The sequence below is a fragment of the Mchenga conophoros genome, linkage group LG7, assembly GCF_057382185.1.
Source record: "Mchenga conophoros isolate Kocher_MC1m ecotype Shallow Benthic linkage group LG7, M_conophoros_male_GT1.1, whole genome shotgun sequence".
NCBI lineage: Eukaryota > Metazoa > Chordata > Actinopteri > Cichliformes > Cichlidae > Mchenga > Mchenga conophoros.
This window is the reverse complement of record NC_140532.1, coordinates 47685781-47706157: the sequence shown is the minus strand read 5'-3', so window position 1 is coordinate 47706157 and position 20377 is coordinate 47685781. Positions and strand designations below refer to the sequence as shown.

At 39.3% G+C, this 20377-nt stretch overlaps 1 protein-coding gene across 3 annotated transcripts; it reads right to left on the bottom strand.

Annotated features, from left to right (window-relative positions):
• Positions 1 to 8908: 8908 nt before the first annotated feature.
• Positions 8909 to 19977, bottom strand: lhx3 (LIM homeobox 3). 3 transcript variants are annotated; one of them, XM_085279751.1, is made up of 6 exons: positions 17018 to 17424; positions 14822 to 14993; positions 14493 to 14695; positions 12879 to 13030; positions 11605 to 11776; positions 8909 to 10514 (listed from the first exon to the last, which is right to left on the bottom strand). In XM_085279751.1, exons 1-6 carry the CDS (start codon positions 17112 to 17114, stop codon positions 10090 to 10092), a joined length of 1221 nt encoding a protein of 406 aa, XP_085135877.1. In that variant the 5' UTR covers positions 17115 to 17424; the 3' UTR covers positions 8909 to 10089. The 3 variants fall into 3 exon arrangements, with proteins under 3 accessions (XP_085135877.1, XP_085135876.1, XP_085135875.1); XM_085279750.1 differs by lacking the exon at positions 17018 to 17424 and adding an exon at positions 19526 to 19977 and having other exon boundaries at positions 8910 to 10514; positions 14493 to 14692; XM_085279749.1 differs by lacking the exon at positions 17018 to 17424 and adding an exon at positions 19526 to 19977 and having other exon boundaries at positions 8912 to 10514.
• Positions 19978 to 20377: the final 400 nt, after the last annotated feature.

Genomic DNA, 20377 nt, shown 5'->3' with positions numbered 1-20377 from the left:
AAACTGCAGTATTCATCAACAATTCAGCAACCCACTGCACTCATGTTGTCACAATTATTTTAACATTTAGGTTAATATAACAACTTGGGCAACTTAACTGAACTCAACATAATAACTTACCATTTGCAGATGCAACACACTAGCTTTCCCAAAACACCTGCATACGAAACACTACAAAGTATTTTATCAAAAGGTTACAGGAATGATCCTCTAAAATTAGGGAATTTTACTGTTTCAAATTTTTCTAATCTCATTTTCAACATCTTCTCATGCACCTCTATACCAGTTTCAGCATGGCTGCCATAGACCCCTTCATAACATGCATCCCCTTGTGCCTCTACTGCATGTGCTGAATCACCTTCAATGTGTTTAAAAGTCGGTCATAATATTATTATATTTTTCAGTCCCAGTAAATATAGAAAGTTAAGATTATGTTGGTGCAGCTAAAATAATAAATGTAATAAAAGTCCTATGTAGCACGATCTCAGTCAGTTCTTCTGAATTTTCTCCAACCCACAACTCAAGACATTATGAACAAATGATGAGCGTGAGCCAATCTGGCTCATCATCTTACTTCCTGGATTTTTCCCCAGGAAGTAAAAACTGCTTGGTTGTAGCCAGCGACCCAGCTCTCATCATGCCTGAAGATCCTTCATTTGAAACTGGGTTGAGTTTGAAAAAGAAGGCGATCTTTCCTCAATATGATGACCATTGTGAAATCACAGAGCACCAGTGCAAGTACTGAGAACAGGATTTACGGAGAGCTACCTAAATATAGCTTGCTGGAAACAGTCTGAATTCGGCCAAGAGAATGACCGTGAAGGGGTGATCAGCTAACAGCCATCAGTGTGTCTGCTATAATCTGAATTTAAATTATAAAACACAACCCCCAAAATAATAATAATAAAAAAAGAAAACAACAGACTGTATATAAAAGATGGCTGTAGCAGATGGCGCCTTAAACCTGCAATCATTTCTATAACCGGCAGGAGGTTGCAATACTTAATGTGCCTAATTACTTTGAGCATTTGAATTTCCAGTTTTAATAAATGTTAATGAGTCTAATGAAATCATACATTGACAAAACAAACAAACAAACAAACAAAACCTTATAGCTAAAACACCACAAACCCAAAACTTTTATAGTCTTCTTTAATGCCATTATAGCACATACAATGTTCATATGTATAATAATCTAAGTCCTCCCAACATCGACATTATAGATGCGGTAAAATCTGCAATCGGTGAAGGTGGTTAATGTAACATTATAAGACAATATATAACAACATTAAAGCTCCTTGCACGTATACTCTTCCGTAGTGTCTACAGCGCACATCCCTCACCATGCTTTTCATTACTTTCCAACTTTCACCCTGTAAAACAAAAACCTAGATGTTTCAGAAAGGACGGCATGAAGAGTTGTACACCATACTGTATCTTGCTCCTGTATTAACAATAGTTCTCCCTCTTGTCTTTGTCCCTGATCTCTCCCCTCCCTCCCTCCCTCCCTCCCTACCCCCAGAAACCAAATTATAAAATCATCGAGAGCATGATGAGATTGCTGCTCGGTTATTAATCTTCAATAAATACATCTTGACCCAAGGATTAAGTGTATGCCCTCTCCACCCCCTTGTCCTCTCCACCCACCCACCATCACCCCGCGCCACCCCCCCCCCCCCACCCCAGCACACACCACCCTCACTCATCTCTCCAGAGATCCGTTGACATGAATTATGAAAAAAAAGAACAGCCAAGGGCTGAGAGAGAGAGAGAGAGAGAGAGAGACAGGAGCTGAAACAAATGTTCCAACCTGGATTGACTATTGGGCAAATGATGGCAGCGACCTTGGAGGGGGTCGCCAGGCTCAAGTGGGATTACTTCTTCCCTCTGGGAAAGACAAATAGCATAGCTGGAGACGTGCTCAACTAGAAACCTTGGCACGCAATAAGTACAATTTTCAGATGGTTAAAACATGTATGCTATATGATATTAGAAATAAAAAAGAGAACCTTACCTCTAATGTGTAAAACCACCACTAAACAGGATTTCTTTTTGCTAGAATGATTATGAACAACCTGTTATTGCTCTATCATGTGATGAATATTTCTAAGCAGTTAGGCTTAATGAGGGAAGACGCGACTCCTGCATTGCAATTCTGGCCACAGTGATTACCTGATGCAACACTTAACATAAATGGGCATGGTGAGTTAGGTGACTCTTAGTTATAGTTAGGATTAGAAATTCTCTAAAAAAGTGAGAAAAATAACATCGATTTAGCAAATTCGCTCTTTATTCACTCTGCAACTGTCAACTGCAGTGACATTAAAGGAACTGACTGGTCAAGACCAGTCTGTCTGTAGACGATAATAATGAAGGAATTAAGTTTTATTCATGCTGCAGGAAAAAACGAGAGATTAACAAAACAGGAGGCTGTCTCGAAATCAGAGTATAAACTAGAATATTGTGCAAAAGTCTTGAGCCACCCTTCAATTCTTTTCCAAGGAGACAAACTTTTAAAGCTTTTTGAAAGTGGTCTGGCGCAATTTTTTGTTTGGTAAGACACTTAAAACTAACCAGTGAATCATCCGAGCATAAAAAAGGTGTTGAACTCAAAAGGTGAATTTGTGCTGTCGACATTTAACAGATGACATGACCTGACACGGGACCTGAGAGATGCATCTGGCCCTTCATCCATCTACGTTAAGCATCATCAGAAATGATCTTAGTGGAAGGGTGGCTGTCAACAAGCTATTCATGAGGAGAGGAACGGGGAGAAAAGGCTGAGGTATGTCAAATTTCTCAAGAACTGAAAAAACAGTGGCAACAGGTCTTATGGAGCAATGCATCCAGATTTTAAATATTTGGTTCAAATCATCATCAGTCTGTACGTGTATGATGAAATTATAAATTGGATTTTGATCCACCATGCGGTACCCAGTGGAAAGGATTTGGCTTCATTTTTGCACAAACACACTGTGAATGGAGTAAAGGCATACCTGAATAGAAAAACTCATACCTGAACACTATCAGTCAGGGACTGGCCTCCCCAGTACTCATACCTCAACATTATTGAACCTTTTTGACAGAGAACAAAAAGAAAAAAAAAGAAGCCGACATGTATAGAAGAGCTTTGAATGTCCTTCAAAAAGCCTGGAGAATTATTCCTGAAGATTAAAGGTGGTTATACCAAATACTTTCAGGCTTGTTCGAAGTTCACAGACTTCTGTTTTTGCCTCATATACTGTGTTTGTGTGTATGTTTGCAGCAGGGTCAAGCTGTTTCTGTAGAATAGCTTTCCATATGTATAAACACATAAAGAGTGTAATTGGGAATTACATGTTGCAGTATTTCTTTAAATATTTTTTATACTTTGACTGATATATGAATCAAATACATAATATAAAATCTTTATATTCTTCAGATAGAACCAGGCAGAAACTTTTCCAGGACCGAGGAGCCATCTCCTGGCCGTAGCTTTAAGACAAGAAACTTATTTCTGTTTGAAACGCACAAGTGTATATTTAAATTTTTGGTAAAACAAATCATGATGTTCTTAATCTCTTTCCATCCCCCCCTGCAGCTCAATATTAAAACACTAAAGAGCAAACATTCAGGGCTTGCCCTCCTTGTCTCTTCACCCCTCCCTTCTTTTCATGCAGGCAACTAAAACTGTGTAAGACTTAAGTGGTTCAGCTACCCTCTCTTTCATTTGCCACTTTAAATGCTGGCTTCAAAATCAACAATTATATTAAGTGATTTGTCACCTTATACAGCGAGCGAGCAGATTCTAAAAACATCTGTACTGATGTACTGTACTGTCATGGCTGTTGTAGACACGTTGCGGCTGTTTTTCTGTCATCTCTGGGCTTTCCATGTTCTGGATGCAGGAATTGTATGTCTCCCATCCCTGGCTGGCTTCTCTCCTATCTGCAGTGCCACTAAGAGGTGACAGCTGAGCAATGGCCTTTCGCGGGCGAAGCAATAATTGAAAAGTGTGATGGCTGGCTGCTGGTGTAGCGACCATCTGCGAGTCTGAGTGGTTTTAGTGCGTGTTGCACTCGTGGGTGGGGAGGTCGAGGGTTATGCGAGAGCCAGACAGCCTCCCCGAGGGAGCTGTTAACACCTCATAGAAGCCAAAAGGCTCGGAGAATGCCCTTTGCAGAGCCAAGGCTCCTAATGAGAAAGAAGGTGATAATCCCACTGTGATAATCATATAAGCACGTGCTGCTATGAATCCTGACAACAGTACTAATGAGGCAAAAGCCAGCAGAAATATGGTTAAAGCATCACTATTTCCAGTTTGCAAACAAAGTTTTTCATGGGCTAAATTATCACTGTTGAACTGGGGGAATCTGACTGGGATACTTGCAGATGGAAAATTTATTACTCAGGAAAACAATTAATGCTGAAATGATTACACAGCTGATGCACAGAAAATTAATTCCATCCATGTACGTTTGATAATTATTTATTTTTTCCATAAATCACAAACAGTTTGTTTGTCGTTTTTAAATACTTCAACTATTTCTTATTAATTCTGACTTTTTTGGTCCACTCTGAGCTGCAACTTAATACTTAATACTGATAAACAAAAAGACCGACCTGTGATTCTGTTCTGAAACGAGATGGCCTTTTATTGGTTGATGTTAAATATCACTGCATTCATATGCAGCTGTAAAACCGCCGTGAAGGATGATGCGTTAACAAACACAACACATGAAAATCAGTATGTGTCTCATGCACACGCTCCCGGGTTAATGCCTGTATGAAGTGCTTTGATGATTGCATTAAAGATGACAAATACCTATATGCCAGCACTGAGAGGAAGAGCTGAGTGATACATTAGCCAATACATTTCTAATATGAACGCTCCTGAATGCATTTCAGTCAGCCATTGCAGACAGATTACTAGATATTGCATTCCTGTCTAATAATAAAATGAAGAAATAATTACGCAGCTTGCGGGTAATGGGGAGGTGGAGCAGTGATGGATTTGATTAAAGTTGTCAAAGAAAACAGACGCTAATGACTGTGTTGATTAGTTACATTGCTCTAATGCTGCTGCTGGTGCCATTAATCTGCAGTATAAACAAAAGTATCATGCTGGTCCCTGCTGTGCTTGCAGTTTGTTTGCTTGTGTGTGTGTGTGTGTCTGCCATCATGGAGACACTTTCTATTTTTTTGTACTATCCAGTCAAACACAAAGTTCTTTTGTGTGCCTGTTATTTGGGGATAGTGCATATTTTAATTTGACAAATATAGCTAAAAAAATATTATTTTGAAAACAAAATTCATTTTTAATTTCACTCCATACCTGCCATTTATTTCCCAGCACTTTTTCCTCCTCAAAACTAAAAAGGCCCGCCCACTGCAGGACCTTATTCAATTAACACATTGCCTTAATTGATTGATATCTGTACCACAGATAATCCCCTATGCCCCCCTGAGATCCCAAAATGAAAAAGAGCACACTGCCTCTGGCATGCATACACACACACACACTAAGCAGCCAGCCCTCCGTTGCTGCTCCATTAGGTCTGAATTGTAGTTGTGATGTGTGGGACCCAGGGGAGGTGTTATTGTCAGCCCTGATTTACTCAGCACCATCTGACATGGGGCTGGGGGGCCTGTGTGCATGTGTGCGTGTGTGTGTGTGTGTGTGTGTGTGTGTGTGTGTGTGTGTGTGTGTGTGTGAGGCCGTATATGAGAGACAACAGGCGTTCAGCCAGGCTTAGAGTCCTTTACAGAAAGGACTGTTAAAAGCAACAGTTTAACAGTAACCACAAAGTGATGGGCAGCCTTAAACCTCATCAGGATTTCATATTCTACACCTTGTAATTTATATTTTACGAGTGTTACGCTGCCAACACTGGTGGCTTCAAGAAAGAACGTATTATATTTATGAATTTATTTCTTCCTCCAATTAACAATCCTTGGTGAAAAAAAATGCCCCACTTTGTTTATTATATTTATTTGATTTGAGATAAAATAAATAAAAATGTCCAAGATTGGGAGAAACATGGCTCATCCAATCGCAAATGGTTTTCATATTATATGATACTATATCCAACATTTTTGTTTGTTTGTTTTTTCCTGTTTCCCACTGCAGTTAATATAAAAAAAAAAAGTTCACTCACTGATGATTTCTTATACTAGCCAAGTGTGATGTTCTCATTTTAAAAAACAATTTCCATTATAAGAATGTTGTGAACAATTTAATAAACTAAATGGTGAATGAAAAGAAAAAGAAAAAAAGAGGCTAGTTTGTTGATATTTACTCCGGTAAGCGGAGGTGTGGTTGCAGTGCTTTAGAGCAACACACAAATAATTTTTTGATCTGTTGTTAAATAATTTTTTTCCTTGTTTATGACTGTGAGCTGGCAGTCATAAAAAAGTATCTAAATTTCATTTGTAAGTGTAATTATAACTCATTGTAACTGAAAAAAAAAAGTTCTGTAAAGCACTGAAAAAACCATGATATGAAAATAACAATTATAATGTGCATTACGTTACAATGTATGTTACAGAATTAACTTAAGTCTTGGTTTTATAAATTTTATTTTACAGACATGATAAAAATATACGTTATTAGAGGATTTGTTTGCTGTAATATCAGAAATTAGAAGAAAAGACTGAAGTATCATTGACAGTCTCATAAACTGAAGTTGGCTAACATAGCATAGTATAAAGGCTGTAAGCAGGGGAAACTGGTTAAGAGGAAATCCACATCAAACAATAATTTGATGTTTTTACATTTTTTTATATGATGATGGAAAAACCCTAAAACAAAAAAACATACATAACACTGCAATAATAAGCTTTAGATGCAGTGAATAGCAGATGTTTTTAAACCAACTGCACTGTTTCCTTTGGTTTTCATTCTTTATGCTGGACTAGTTGTGTCCTGTTTAGCTTCATATGCAACAGCAGACAGAAATGAGAGGGGCATTTAACTTCTCATTGGATGCTCATCTTAAAAATTAAAACATTTAAGAAGAACCTTTTAAAAATGCTGATTATTTATATTGTATGCAGACTTTGAAATAAAATAATTTGTTATTTATGATGAAATTTTAACTGTTATAAAAGTGGGTTAAGATGCTTTTATTCCCCTCCCTATTTTGTTCTTCTTTTTTTTTTTTTTTGCACACATGTTACTGCTTTTTATAGAAATCCTGTGCATGAGTCAAGAATCATGCAATCTTCAACTGCTTTTAATTGTGTACAATACAACAACAATCCTACTGATTCACACAATTAAGTAAAGTTTGGTTTTCCTAATTAATTTTGTTAATTAATTCTTGTTCTTTCTGTCTCAGTCGTATTCTTCCTTAAATTGCGTGCAACCTTGTACAAATACAAATGTACACTCCATATATCGCGTTACACTTTTCCCCACCTACTTCTATTTCCTCTGAATTTTCCCACCATTTACTTACGCGTTACGCTCTTCATTCAACTTAAGTTGTTGAATATGCTTTCCGTAGCAAGTCTGTACAACCCATTTGACAAATTGTATAAACGACCCTAATCTAATTTTTCACTCAGAAAATAGTGGATTTCCAACTCAATCTGAAAGAGTGGGGTGACATAATCCCAGTTATTTGCTTAGAGGAGTTCACCCTATGGTCACCAAAATCTCACACCTGCAGAGTGACAGGCTACGTCCACACTAATGCGTTTTCGCATTAGTAATGAGAAGTGAAGGTAAAAGAAAGGGTGAAAATGTTCAAATGTGATGGGGCCGAGAAATCCAAAGAACTTCTTAGAGTGTAAATGCATGAAGCTATAGCACAGGTGCCACGTTACTGCGCCTTTCCTTTAAGCAAAGGAAAGCAACAAATAAGCCTTTCTAACCCAAATGCAAACAACCCAGTAAACTGACCGAGCCTTTGACTGTTCACTCTCACCCCCTTACTCTCTTTTCACCAAACACTCTCTGGGTCAGGTTACACACCTGGGATGCAACAATGATACCTGCCTCTCAGCTGGAAGGATTCAGCTCTGGTGTTCCTTCCCTTGTTGTTGGAACCCGAGGAGCAGATCAGGCAGCCATTAGCGGCAGAGGAAGTTGGAGGTTACACTTCAAAACAAAAGAAGGGTATGAGGACAGCTGGCTGTTGTCCTCGTGCATGTCAAATTTTACAAATCTGCATACAAAAACGCACAACCATGCACAAGACTCGGATTCAGTCTCTCTGAATGCAGCAGTATTTACTTTAAACGCATTATCCAAAAATGGACAGATTGCAAATATTTTACATTCTGCTTGGTAATTTAACCTTTTTCACTGGATCCTTTAGTGTAGCGAAAAACAATATTTTAAGCGAAACTACATGATGTAGCATAAAATGGAAAAAAAAGAAAAAAAAGTTTTCAAAGGTGTCCATAAGTATATTGCTTCCATCGCGGTTTATTGATTTACATATTTAGGATGCTTGAAGTGAAATTGAAACAGGTAAAGCAAAATGGCTTTACCCGCTAATGGCTTATGGATGGTGAGCACAAATATCAATACAAAAAGAAAGCACCCATTAAAAAAAAACTACAGAAAGCATAAAGATTTAAAACTTGTATGATGCAAAGGTGTTTCCATGCATATGTATCACAAGCCCTTATAGAAGGAAACACGTCAACAAAGAACCGCACACATATACACTCGCATGCACGCACACATTTACTGTTTAATCTATTTAATTGAATCTGACTTTGAATAACTAAACAAATGAGGAAATTCACAAGGGGCACTTGATCCCTTCTTGGATAATGGATTGGAGATTCCTTTCCCATAGGGACATTTGGGCAAACAAGACCCAGTAATCTCTGAATTGATGGGTTGACTGCATCAAATTTCTTCACTAAAGAGCTGTTGAACCCCTGATACAGTGTTGGTAGTTAGCCAGATACTCAATTTGCAGACACAGGCAGAACTGCAGGCTTGCTCTGGTTTCACAGTCAGTGTGGCGATATGTACTATAGAGATGTAAGATAAAAAATGCTGCAGGTAAGACGAATAAAGGGTGACTGCCTTGTTCGTTGGTTCTTGTTTCCCTGTTTTAACAATAATTTTTCAAGTGCTAAAAATAACCTAAAATGTAACAATAAAATTTCATCTTCAGTTTTCTGAATAACCGCTTCGAATACTTTACTCAATTACTTTTATGAGCGCTCATTACATAAGGTATGATGCACTGTTTTGTACAGCAACCAAAAAGGACTGAATCCCATTTTGATTTAGGTGACAAATTTATTAAAGTCCTGCCATTTAATTAGGAATCATCATCATCATCATCATCATTACCAGACAGAATAAATAAGACATAAAACAGGTTTTTTCCCACATAAACAAACATATACATCAGACCCCGGGTACTACAGTTCTTCCTTGGGGTGGTTTCTGGTAGAATGAAACGAACAAGTTACATCTGAGAACACACAAATGCATAGAAGTAATTGGATCCCTAGGTACCATTTAAGACAACATCTACAATTTTTGCCTATATCCCTGTTCAAGAATGTACAAAGTCCTCATATGCGGGTTCTTATTCATGTCCAAGAAGGGGTTTGTATAAAAATAAAGTCTCCACAATGATAAACCATTATATATATAGACATTTGGCAACAACCAGACATTTAAAGACTTTGAATGTTGAACTGAGTTCTGCACCTACTACACTTTAGTTAACAAAGAGCAGTGGGCGGAGAGGGAGAGTTGGTAAAGCAAACAAAAGGTTGATGTCTAAACTTTCTGAGTGTGTGTGTGGTCTCTATATTGTTCTTAAAGAGCTTATAGTGGTGTCTGAAAATGGAGAATTTTTGAAAAACTCCTTACTTTGCATACAGTATTACTACTGAAGGATAATTGTTAGGCCAAGTCCTTAAAATGAGGAGCATTGTCTTCCTTACTTTCATTCAGATAACACACTCCGAATGAACCTGTCAGTCAGCTATTGATGTGATCCAGGGACAGCAATCTGCTTCCTTTCCTTACACAATCACAGCCCTGTGAGACTATTTTCCAACTCTTAAAATCCAACAGAAGACACAAAAAATGCAGAAAAAAAGCTCAAACTTGTTATTGTTGACCAATCAAAACTGCCCATGGTCCACTTCATCTAACCAGGAGGCAGGACTGGCTGGAAAATCTGGGTATCCGCCGCTGCTGCCGGTAGAGAGGTCTGAGCTGGGGCCGTTAGCTGCCCCCATGGAAACCCTCACAGCAGGGTTGATCCCAGGACCGCTGCCTTGGGCCATGATAGATAGGGCAGAATCAGGGTAGACCAGGTTGGAGATGAGAGGCTGGTGTCTTGGTAGTGCCTGAAGTGACCCCGGTGACTGAGGAAGGCTGTAGGGGCTGTTGGAGCGCATGTCGTGGAACTGGTCTTGAGAAGGGAGGACGCCGTGCTCAAGGGGGAAAGAGTTGCCCGCTTGGCGGCCTCCCATAGCTGGAGAGGACTCGCTCAGGCTGCTGTAAATGCCGTTAGTGTGGCCAAGCTCTGACATTGGTGGTTCATCTGTCAAACAAGGATAAAGATAAAGGAATAATTAAGATAATTAAGATTACAAGAGTAATAAAAAATAGCAGAAATGTTTGCAAAAAATGAACTTCAATAGAGCTGATGCAGTGTGTTCAAGTCAAGTAAAGCTGCACAAATGAGACTTCGCAAACCCATTTTCCTGATTCAAGTAACTTCCTCACATTGTTAGCTTGGTGAACTAATTATTAACCCTTCCTTGAATATAATAATATACTAAACCCAGAGAAAAATATGAAACGAGAGAATATGCTGTATGTCACACCTCAGCAAAAACCATAAGTGGCTTAGGGAGGTTATCAGAGCAGCTTGGGCTGCCAGCTTCCAGTTAGCTAATGTGTTTGTTCTCCAGTTACAACAATTCATCATAAACATTCAGTCAACAAAGTACTTTCTGCAAGACGAAATTTTACTGCAGCACTTTGTGATGTGCCTGGAATATCAGACACTATATTCTTATTTGAATATCGTCACAGCTTCATGTATCGAAACGTGAAAGGAAAGCAGATTTTTGCTCTAAGTAAGCAAGTAAGACACATAGTCACAAAGCAGAGCAAAATAATAATAAAAAAAATGATGATAAAAATACTATTTTATTTTATCATCTGGTTTTTTTGTAAATAGCATTTGCAAAAGAAAGCCAAGTTAAACAGAAATGTGTTCAACTTCTTTTTAAAGGAGTCAGCTAAATGTAGCTGGAGTGGTAGATCTGGTGCCATTGTGTAAAAAGCTCTTCAATCTCATATGAGGAAAAATTCATTTGAGCCGGTCATCACTTTCCACTGCCTATCAATATTCCACAGTTCAACAATAATGATGGGTCTATTCAGTTTCCCTGCTTTATTATAAATATTACTCTTTACATACTTGCTCATGTGAAAACATATCATAGTAGGAAGGCAACAAGTGCATGTAATGAATTTAATTGTGAGCATGCTGGCTCACCTTTATGGCAGTTACACTTAAAGTGAAGGAGCCATCTTTATGTTAGTAGTAGAAGTTGTGCTTTTCTTAGGGCACATTTAAAAGAAGCTGTCTCTTCTCTCAGTTATTGCATTGTTGACGCTACCTGTGAAGGACACCTCTGCATCACTGTCCATGCCCTCCTCCTGGATGCTGTCCTTGTCAGATTTGGAGCTACCCCGTGACCTCTTCATATTGCGAAAGTACTGCCCCCATCTTTGGCGCCCGGCATCTTTCTTCAGCCTTTTTTCTTTAGCTCGCCTGTTCTGAAACCACACCTGCAGGGTTAAAAAAGAAGAAGAAGTTGCGATACTTCATGATAAATCATTAGATACAAATACAGTGTCTGACTGATTAAACTAATTAAATCATTTTCAGCTTGTTTTGTTTCTATCATTTATTTAATTTTCTCAGTGTAAAAGACTTTGAACAAGTAGCCACTTTTTTTTTCATCGTTATGACTTCTAAAGAAGTCAAAGTCTCCTACATCTGATGTCCTCAGCTCCTTACGTGATGCACATACTATGCTTTAAAGCATTAAAGCAAAATTAATGTTCAGAGACTGTCCGGACACCACTTCACACCCACTTCAGCTCAGGTGAGAGACTTGAGCAGTGACACCGAACAGTAATCCTTTTTGGTGTTACTGCTAGTGTCCCCAGCATCAGATTTATCATGCATTTAATTAACTTCATGACAGCTACAAGTCGTCCTCAACTTAGAGCAGACAGGTTATCTCGCCGGTGACTTCTAATATTTGAAATTTTGTGGCTTTGCTTTTGATCCGCTCAAACTCTGGCTTACAGACAGCAGTATATGTGCAGCCGGTAGTCTTAATTTGTCTGTAATCTCACTGCCTTCTGGTGTCTGTGAAGTCTGATACTAAATGCAAAAACTTCTTTTTTCTCATTCATTTTATCTTGCACACAAAATGTATTCATTTCAGTCACGAGCACAGAAAGCAGTTTTACATTCTTGTTAATGATATTCCACCCTGAGTGAACCCTCTTCACCCCTTCGCTTTCACTGAATAATGAGGAGCATTTTAGTGGCTTCTGTCTCTACTTTTGTCCTTGCAAATAAAACAATATATATGACCACCACCCAGCAACCAGGAGGGGGCTCTTCAGCAGCAGACAATATGCGAGGGGCCCTCTTAGCATTGTTAACGAGCTTGCACTTAAACAGTGCTGACGTTCAGTCGGACTTCATTTTACTCCATCTAGCCGTAAATCCGCCCCCCACGCCACCCAGCAGGCACCCACACATATATGCACTTGTTCGTACAGTACACTTGTGCCAGGTCAGCTACAATTGTCCCTTGATAATGAAGTCAGGACACTAATGGAATAGCCTTTAATGGATAATAATGTACTCTACCTGCACAACCCGCATATCCAGACCCGTCTCTGATGACAGCTGCTCCCGCACATGGCGGGCTGGTTTTGGAGAGTTATTGTAAGCGTTCTTCAGTGTCTCTAACTGTTTCGCAGTGATGGTCGTTCGTGGCCTTTTTGCTGTAGAATCGGCCTCTGAAAGACAGATGGACAACATACAGTGTCAGCACTGGGCAGGCGTTTTTTTGAGATTCTATGTGGATCTGAAAAAGTAACAATATTTGTTACTAATATTTGTAAATGTGCAAAAATATTTAAAGACAAATTCAATATTTTTAACTGTACAACAGCTGTCAATCAATTTGCTATAAAGAAATAAGCTCCAGTCTAGTCCATCCAGCTAATTCTGTACAGACATCCTCAGTTGCCAACATTACAAACTCTGATAAATATACGTACTTATTACAGCAACCAACAGCACATAACCTGCATAACATCCTGTCTCCTAATTTTACATAAATAGATAAATTTCCTTCAGCTCATAAACCCTAAATCTGGATCCCTGTGCATAACTGCATCATGTCTGCACATCTGTTTGCCAGCACAGCAAAATACAAAGCCATCATCCAAATGGATGCTGCCCAAGTAATTGCACCCTGTCATTAGTAAAATAAACGTGTGTGTTTTTGGTGAAAACTTGTGTTCACTCACTGCATAAATCAGCACAGTAAATTCAAACAAACAGATGGGGAGATAAAAATCGGCCATGCCCACTCTGCCCTATCACGAATGAGCCTGCTGGGACTCTCAGTAATATGAGGTAAAGCAGAGCACTGATACAAAACAGAGTATCTGGTGAACGTGTTTTAGGCTGTTGGCCTGCGCCACCTCATATCATTTCAATGACTACAAGTCAGCTGTTCATTTCAAACCAGTATAAACACTGCATCTAACACTAAAGCTCAAATTAATCAGTGCCCCACTATATGCCACGGTTAAAGCAATGTTTTTTTAACAGCTATAATTGCAAACTTTTACTCTGAAACAGCTTTAGTGGTCTTGAAGCATGTTTAATTTTAATTATGGACTTTTTTAAAATCAAAAACTATCATGTAAGGGAATTATTTTATATTTATACACATGAATAAACGTTAGAAACTATTCCTACAAAAAATAATAAGTGGAATGTCAATTTGCAGCATTTGCAATGTAAAATTCATCCATGCAGACATGTATATATTGCAATGACTGTAGTGGAGAACAATTCCTGACGCCACTGTATATCATTTCCGTGCTGTAAATAATCCTGAAGCCCGCACAAACTCATACACGTGTATTCTTCTCTCACGGTCAGACATACATGCATCTCTCTCTTATTGAGTCTCTCCGCCCACTATAATAAGAGTTATTGAAAGCTGATCCTTTCAAGTGCAGAGTGCAGATGTAATCCTCCTGACCTGCGCTTTATGCAGTTTAGTATCGATCGGTTTGGAGGCAATGATGCAATTAGCGCAGGTGGGTCAAAGTTTAAGGATGACGTCTGTCATGGCAGGTTGCTTAAAACAAGCAGACACACAAAGTACAACATGCCGGAGCCTGGAGTCTGACCAACTGATTTGCCGACCGTTTCCCGATCTGTTACATATCTGCAGCTCACCTCTCTGCTTGGCGGTCTCGTAGTCGGCCTTGCAGACCAGCCTGCTGTCCTCCATCAAATAGTACTCGTCACCTGTCGCAAGTTGCCGCTTGCATACAATGCAGGCAAAGCAGTGCAGGTGGTAGACGAAGTCCTGCGCCCTCCTCACCACCTGTGTGGGCGGAATCCCCTGCTGACATGCTGCGCATTTGGTCCCGAATCTCCTTTTGGAAACAGAAGGTTGCCATCAGTATACATCTCATCCAGCAAGCCATAAATGGAAATTGAAAAGAAATAATTAATAATCAATGTCTTATTTAGCACTGGTTTATTTTCTGAAAGCTGCTCACTTGAAGAAATCGTCTTTGCAGTAGACACTGTCACCCCTGGTGAAGCACTTGTCCGCCAGTTGTGCCTGGCAGTCGCTGCACTTCAGGCACTTGCTGTGCCAGTGGCGATCAAGCACTTTGAGAATAAAGCGATCGACGATGTGTTGATTGCAGCCTGCACACATTGGGATTTCTGCGGGAGACAAGATGGAATCACAGCATTTTAGTCTGTTAAACGAGACGAGAAATGAAAGGAAAAAAATCACGAAGGGAATCGGTGCGCAAAATGACAGCCGGGCATGCTCATTGTGTTTAAAGAGACTCTGAATAATTATCTCCTAATGGACACAACTGTTTAATTATGCAAGACTCCCAATAAGAAAACGTCCCGCTTTATAGATAAAATAAAGAGCGGGAGGGTCAAAACACTGTAAATATAATGATAGTAATTAGATTTTTCATTTCACCTGACCCATTCTTCGCTTTTTAGCCCTTTCATCTATTTGTGTGTGTGCGTGTTTTTTAAAAGTATTGGCACATTTTTTTTAATAGCATCATTTATGTCCTGTTCATGCTTATGATCTAGGCCTAAAAACACTGGCAATCATTGATTTTATATATGTATTATTTATTTTGTTGTCGTATGAAATAACATAAAATTGAAGTCAGTTATTAGTTGTAAGCTAAAATTTAATTGGACAATTCATTTGGTAATTACGAGGATTAATTGTTGGCGTTTTACAGACGCCCTCTTTGTCTTGTTCACTTTTGAAAAAAAAAAATTCATAGAAGTCACGGAAAAAGGAAAAATGAGACTATAATTTTTCATGCATTAAGTAGTAAAATCGCATTTGAAACCGAACAATTAGGCACATTTAAAAACTGAATAATCAACGATTACATTAAAAGTGATGTGTTATAAGCTATAAAATGATAAGAAATCGGCTAAATATGAATGTTTTTAAACTGCTTTGTGAGGCACACGTCGACAGTTTGTAACAACATTCATTCGTTTAAGGTAAAACACACTAAAACTGAAGAAAATGTGCATGGATTGAGATGTGCATACACGCTAACAGCGATTGCTGGTTTGCCTGTAAATTTCCCATGTTTGACTCCCCGGATAAAAGAGAGGCCTCACATGACCTGACACTACATTTTAAAGTATTTTTTATAATGTTCCTTCAGTGTACTTCCCACTTATGAAGCTATAAAATGAATAGATTTTAGAGACGCTTTAAGCGTTTAGCATTAAAACTGCACAAAGGCAAAATAAGGACAGCTACAATGGCAGGTAAAACCTTACGAGTCCTCTTTATTATTAATTAAAAGAAGCTCAACCACTTCATATTCCATCCGTGCAAGGAATCGCATTCCTATTGTTCTGTTGCGGACTGCTCATAAAATATGAACGAACCATTTCTTCTGGTATCACCAGCAAGCTGTGCACAAGTGCGGTGGCAGCCACATCAAGAACAGGTGTATCCAGGTCATCATTAATTCAGAGAGCTCTGTAAAACTAGAAAGCTGCGGCCTGTAGTCTCACGGCACACACCAACATGGTGTCCAAGCAATTTGCTCACCTTGGAGGGCCCACTTCAAAATACTAAAATGATACACGAACATCCCAGCTGAAATTACACGCATCACGTCAGCAATCTGATAACTGATCAAAATGAACGGTCATAAATATATAACCATGTTCGCGCATTTAAAAACAAAAACAACAACTTGTGAATGTTTACAAGAAAAAAATGCCCAGTTTATTTCTGACTGCAAAATATAGAAAACATAATTAGAGATTCGAACGGTGGATAAATCTGAGTTAAACCGGATTTAACCTCCACACAGAGCATCAAACGAAATTTGAAAGACAGTTCAGGCAGATCAAAAGTTAAAACCCGGTGCTTACGATTGCTCCTGCAGAAATGTGGAGCAACACGAAATGACACGCTGTCAGTCCTGGAAGGTTTTATTTTCCAAAATAAAAGACTGCAGCTGTGGAACATCACCAGTTATGATAGCGCACGCTCAACAGACAGCAATCCCCGTGCAAGTCCCGTGGCCGTATATGACGGCCTTTTTAAAAGGTGTGTGTGAACACATGCCACACACACACACACACACACACACACACACACACACACACACACACACACACACACACCCAAACGTATGTGCAAAACGAACAATGTGATTATATTTTGCCTTGGTTACCTTTTTGCAACTCCTCGCTGTGAGCCAGCAGAGCGAACAGCATCTCCGCGTTATTTGGTGCCTCTTTTGGAGAGTTGAGCTCAGCATGTCCATCCATTGCTCATGATTAACACTTACATTAAATCAAACCTGCTTTGCTTCTGTCTATCCAAACACACATACACACACTCACACCGGACGTGTTGTCAAATTCGAGCTTGCAGGAGCCCGGGATTGAAACACAAACGCGCGAGAGTCCAGGAGAGCTCGCTTTTATGCTTCCCCGTGCTGAAGCCAGGGCTGTATTACGCTGCGCCGTTTCCTAGGCGACAGGGAGATGGATTAACATCACCTACTGAGTACCTTACCCCGGATCCGAATAAACAGGAGGTTAGGGGAGAAGCTAATAGCTCTTCTGTGCTCAGTGAGGCACTATAATGTTGTAGCCTATTACTTTACAAACATGAAGAGAAAAGATCGAAAAAAAGCACTTATTTTTATTGAACTGAAATCTATTTGTCTATATGATAGATAGTCATATATGTTTTCATGAAAAAATAATCATACAACACAATATTGTGGCAATAACGTTTGATATGTCTTCTTTAAACGCTTAAAGTTTTGTTTTAGGCATAAAAATATCGTAAATACTGAAACACCTGGAAACTTTTTTTCACTGGGTAATTGTAATGATTTAACTATTTCAGATGCTACAACTGCAAAAAAGAAAACATACAAAAAAAAAAAAAAAACCCTGCATGTGCAACCTGATCACATACAACGACCATAGCGGAGCGTGCCTAGAAAAGGTAAGTATACTAAGTCTCAGCTTTTATTTTTTTAGTAAGTTTTTTGTGTTTCTTCCAATTAATTACATTTTGTAATGTAAATTATTTATTTATGTATTTATTGGTTCATGTTCTCCTAAAAAAAAAAATTACTGTGATTAAAACTGCCACACGACTAAGTATACGCCTTAATTCAGATTCCAATGCATGCGTAAAAGAGAGAATAATAGCTTTTAACTAAAGCAATTCCATCTATTTCATAATAATAATAATAATAATAATAGAGTAAATTGTATGATTTCATGAGTGCTTTCTTTTTGCATTCCTCCGCTCGGTCAGATTTTTACATTCATTGTAAATATCTTACTAACTCACGAACACATGCATAACTGAGCACGCATACGCAATCTCCATGTCATGTTGAGTGTCGGCTTGAAGACAAGTGTTTATTCAGGGGAGAGATTGGCTGTTCAATAACATGTTGATCGGGCCAGCACCCCAATGAATTTTATTGACACTGATCTTTGGCACAAAAGAGCGCCTGGGGAAATCTCGGGTAGTGCCAGGACCCGCTGATGAATCTAAAATCAATGTCCCATTTGCCTGTATTTCAGAAGTATATGAACGACGTTTTGGAGAAAGGTGTGGGGTTCATGTGTGCCCCTCTTACTTTTCAGCTTTGTAATAATATTTATGTCATATTGATCGCTCACTTTTGAGGGGGTGAGCCGACAGTAATGTGGCAACAAAGCCATAAAATGACTAATAAAGGTTATCTTATCAGAGAAGTGGCAAGTCGGTTAGGAAAAAGGTTGCAACGTTGATAAAACATGTATTTTAAAAAAAAAAAAAAAATCAAAATACAAATGTTTAAATCTGTTGAAACATGTGGCGGAAATCGGATTGAAAAATATTTTAAGATTTGAATGATTCTTTATTTCAGATAACATAAGTGACTAATGCTACAAAATTGTTCCAGAATCTAGCGAAATGAAGAAGCATCGAACATGAGACTTTTCTGGACACTAAATAACATTTCTAGACTACAATCTACTAACAATTCAAAGCCTAAATTCCATTTTTCCCCCCCATAACCAGCCCCCAGTAGCGGCCTCAGGTGTCCCACCTGTCAGGGCAGGTGGGACACCTGTTGAGCATGTGTCGTGTTGCTGGGTCCGCTGGTGGGAGCGACTTCTTTCCTACTGGCAGTCTGTCGTGCGTCCTCACAGAGGCTGTTATTGCCACAGCGGGCCCAGTGCTGTCCCCATATCCGCTTCCTGCGCCATGAGCACGGGCGGTGTGAAATGACAACACGCGCATAACATCTGTTCCTGTGAGTCTCCAACAATGAAGACTCATTACGGATTCATAACGTCTCCCACACGCAGTGCAGAACAGGCGTCTCTAAACAGTCTATATGCACCACCGTGGGTTGCCCAGCAGTCTTCCTGCAACTTTTTTTTTAGTGCAGTAACATAAATGCCTTATTTATGTTAGGTTTTTTTATTTAATTTTTTTTATTTACACAGGTTTGCACCTATTTATATATTTAGCGTTACAGCGACTGTTTCATGCTTGTTACAGATCACTTAAATTAATTTTCAGTCCTGCTGTGCCGGACAGGATCGTGACGAATTCACGGACCCACGGCGCCCAATTAAACTGTATTTGATAGCTGTGTTTCTCCAAACCCTTTGCGTAATTTGCATCAGTTGTAAAAACAGGCAGGCTGTTTTCTTACCTTGGCCAGAATTGTACCGGGAGAAATTCCCGGTGTTTTGACAGCTTGATCCCGGGTGTTCAAGCAGCATTTTGAAGATGATCCAAAACGAAGACTCACGTCTGTGATTCAGCAGCAACAACAACAAAACCTCTAACGCGACACTGAGAATGTGGATTCAAAACCCCGCACTGTCCTGGAGACTTATCCTCTGGAGATGAAGCTGAGGTTTGTTCAACTCTGGATGAATTTCGGCAAAAAGTTAAAAAGAACTTCCGTGGACCTTTTCCCGTTCGACAGCCAGCAGGAATTGAAACTTTGAATATTCATCAAGTTGATCTTGAACGTTGTGTCGATACCATTGAAATGAGAAGTGGGAAAGTGAGCCTGCACCCTGCAAAACCTACTTCAGCTGAAATAATCAGCGGTCAGCGCTGCCTCTGTCCAGGGTGCTGAAAGGGGAGTTTCCCTAAACAGGCTCGAGGGGTGTGTGCCGCTCAGATAGCCCCAGAGGCTATCTTTAAGCGCGCTCACACACGCGCGCACGCACACTTGCCCTCCCCCTCTCTCTCCCTCTCTCTCCCTCTCCTTATCTATGTTGTGTTGCACGTGCCTCTCTTTCAAGGCGCACAATGGGGCAATTGGGCAGTGCTCTTCTCCATTTTATTTGATTAAAAATAGACCGGCACTGCATTAGGTAGATGGAATGAAGATGCCATTATGTAAGCTTATTAAAGTAAACTCACTTTAAAAAAAACAATGCTTGAATTAAACACATTTTTCCTTCTGGGACTAGTTTACTGAAATAAACATCAATCGCCTAAAAACAGAAAACAATACATAAAATAATTCAACATGTTTTAATAAGCTGTT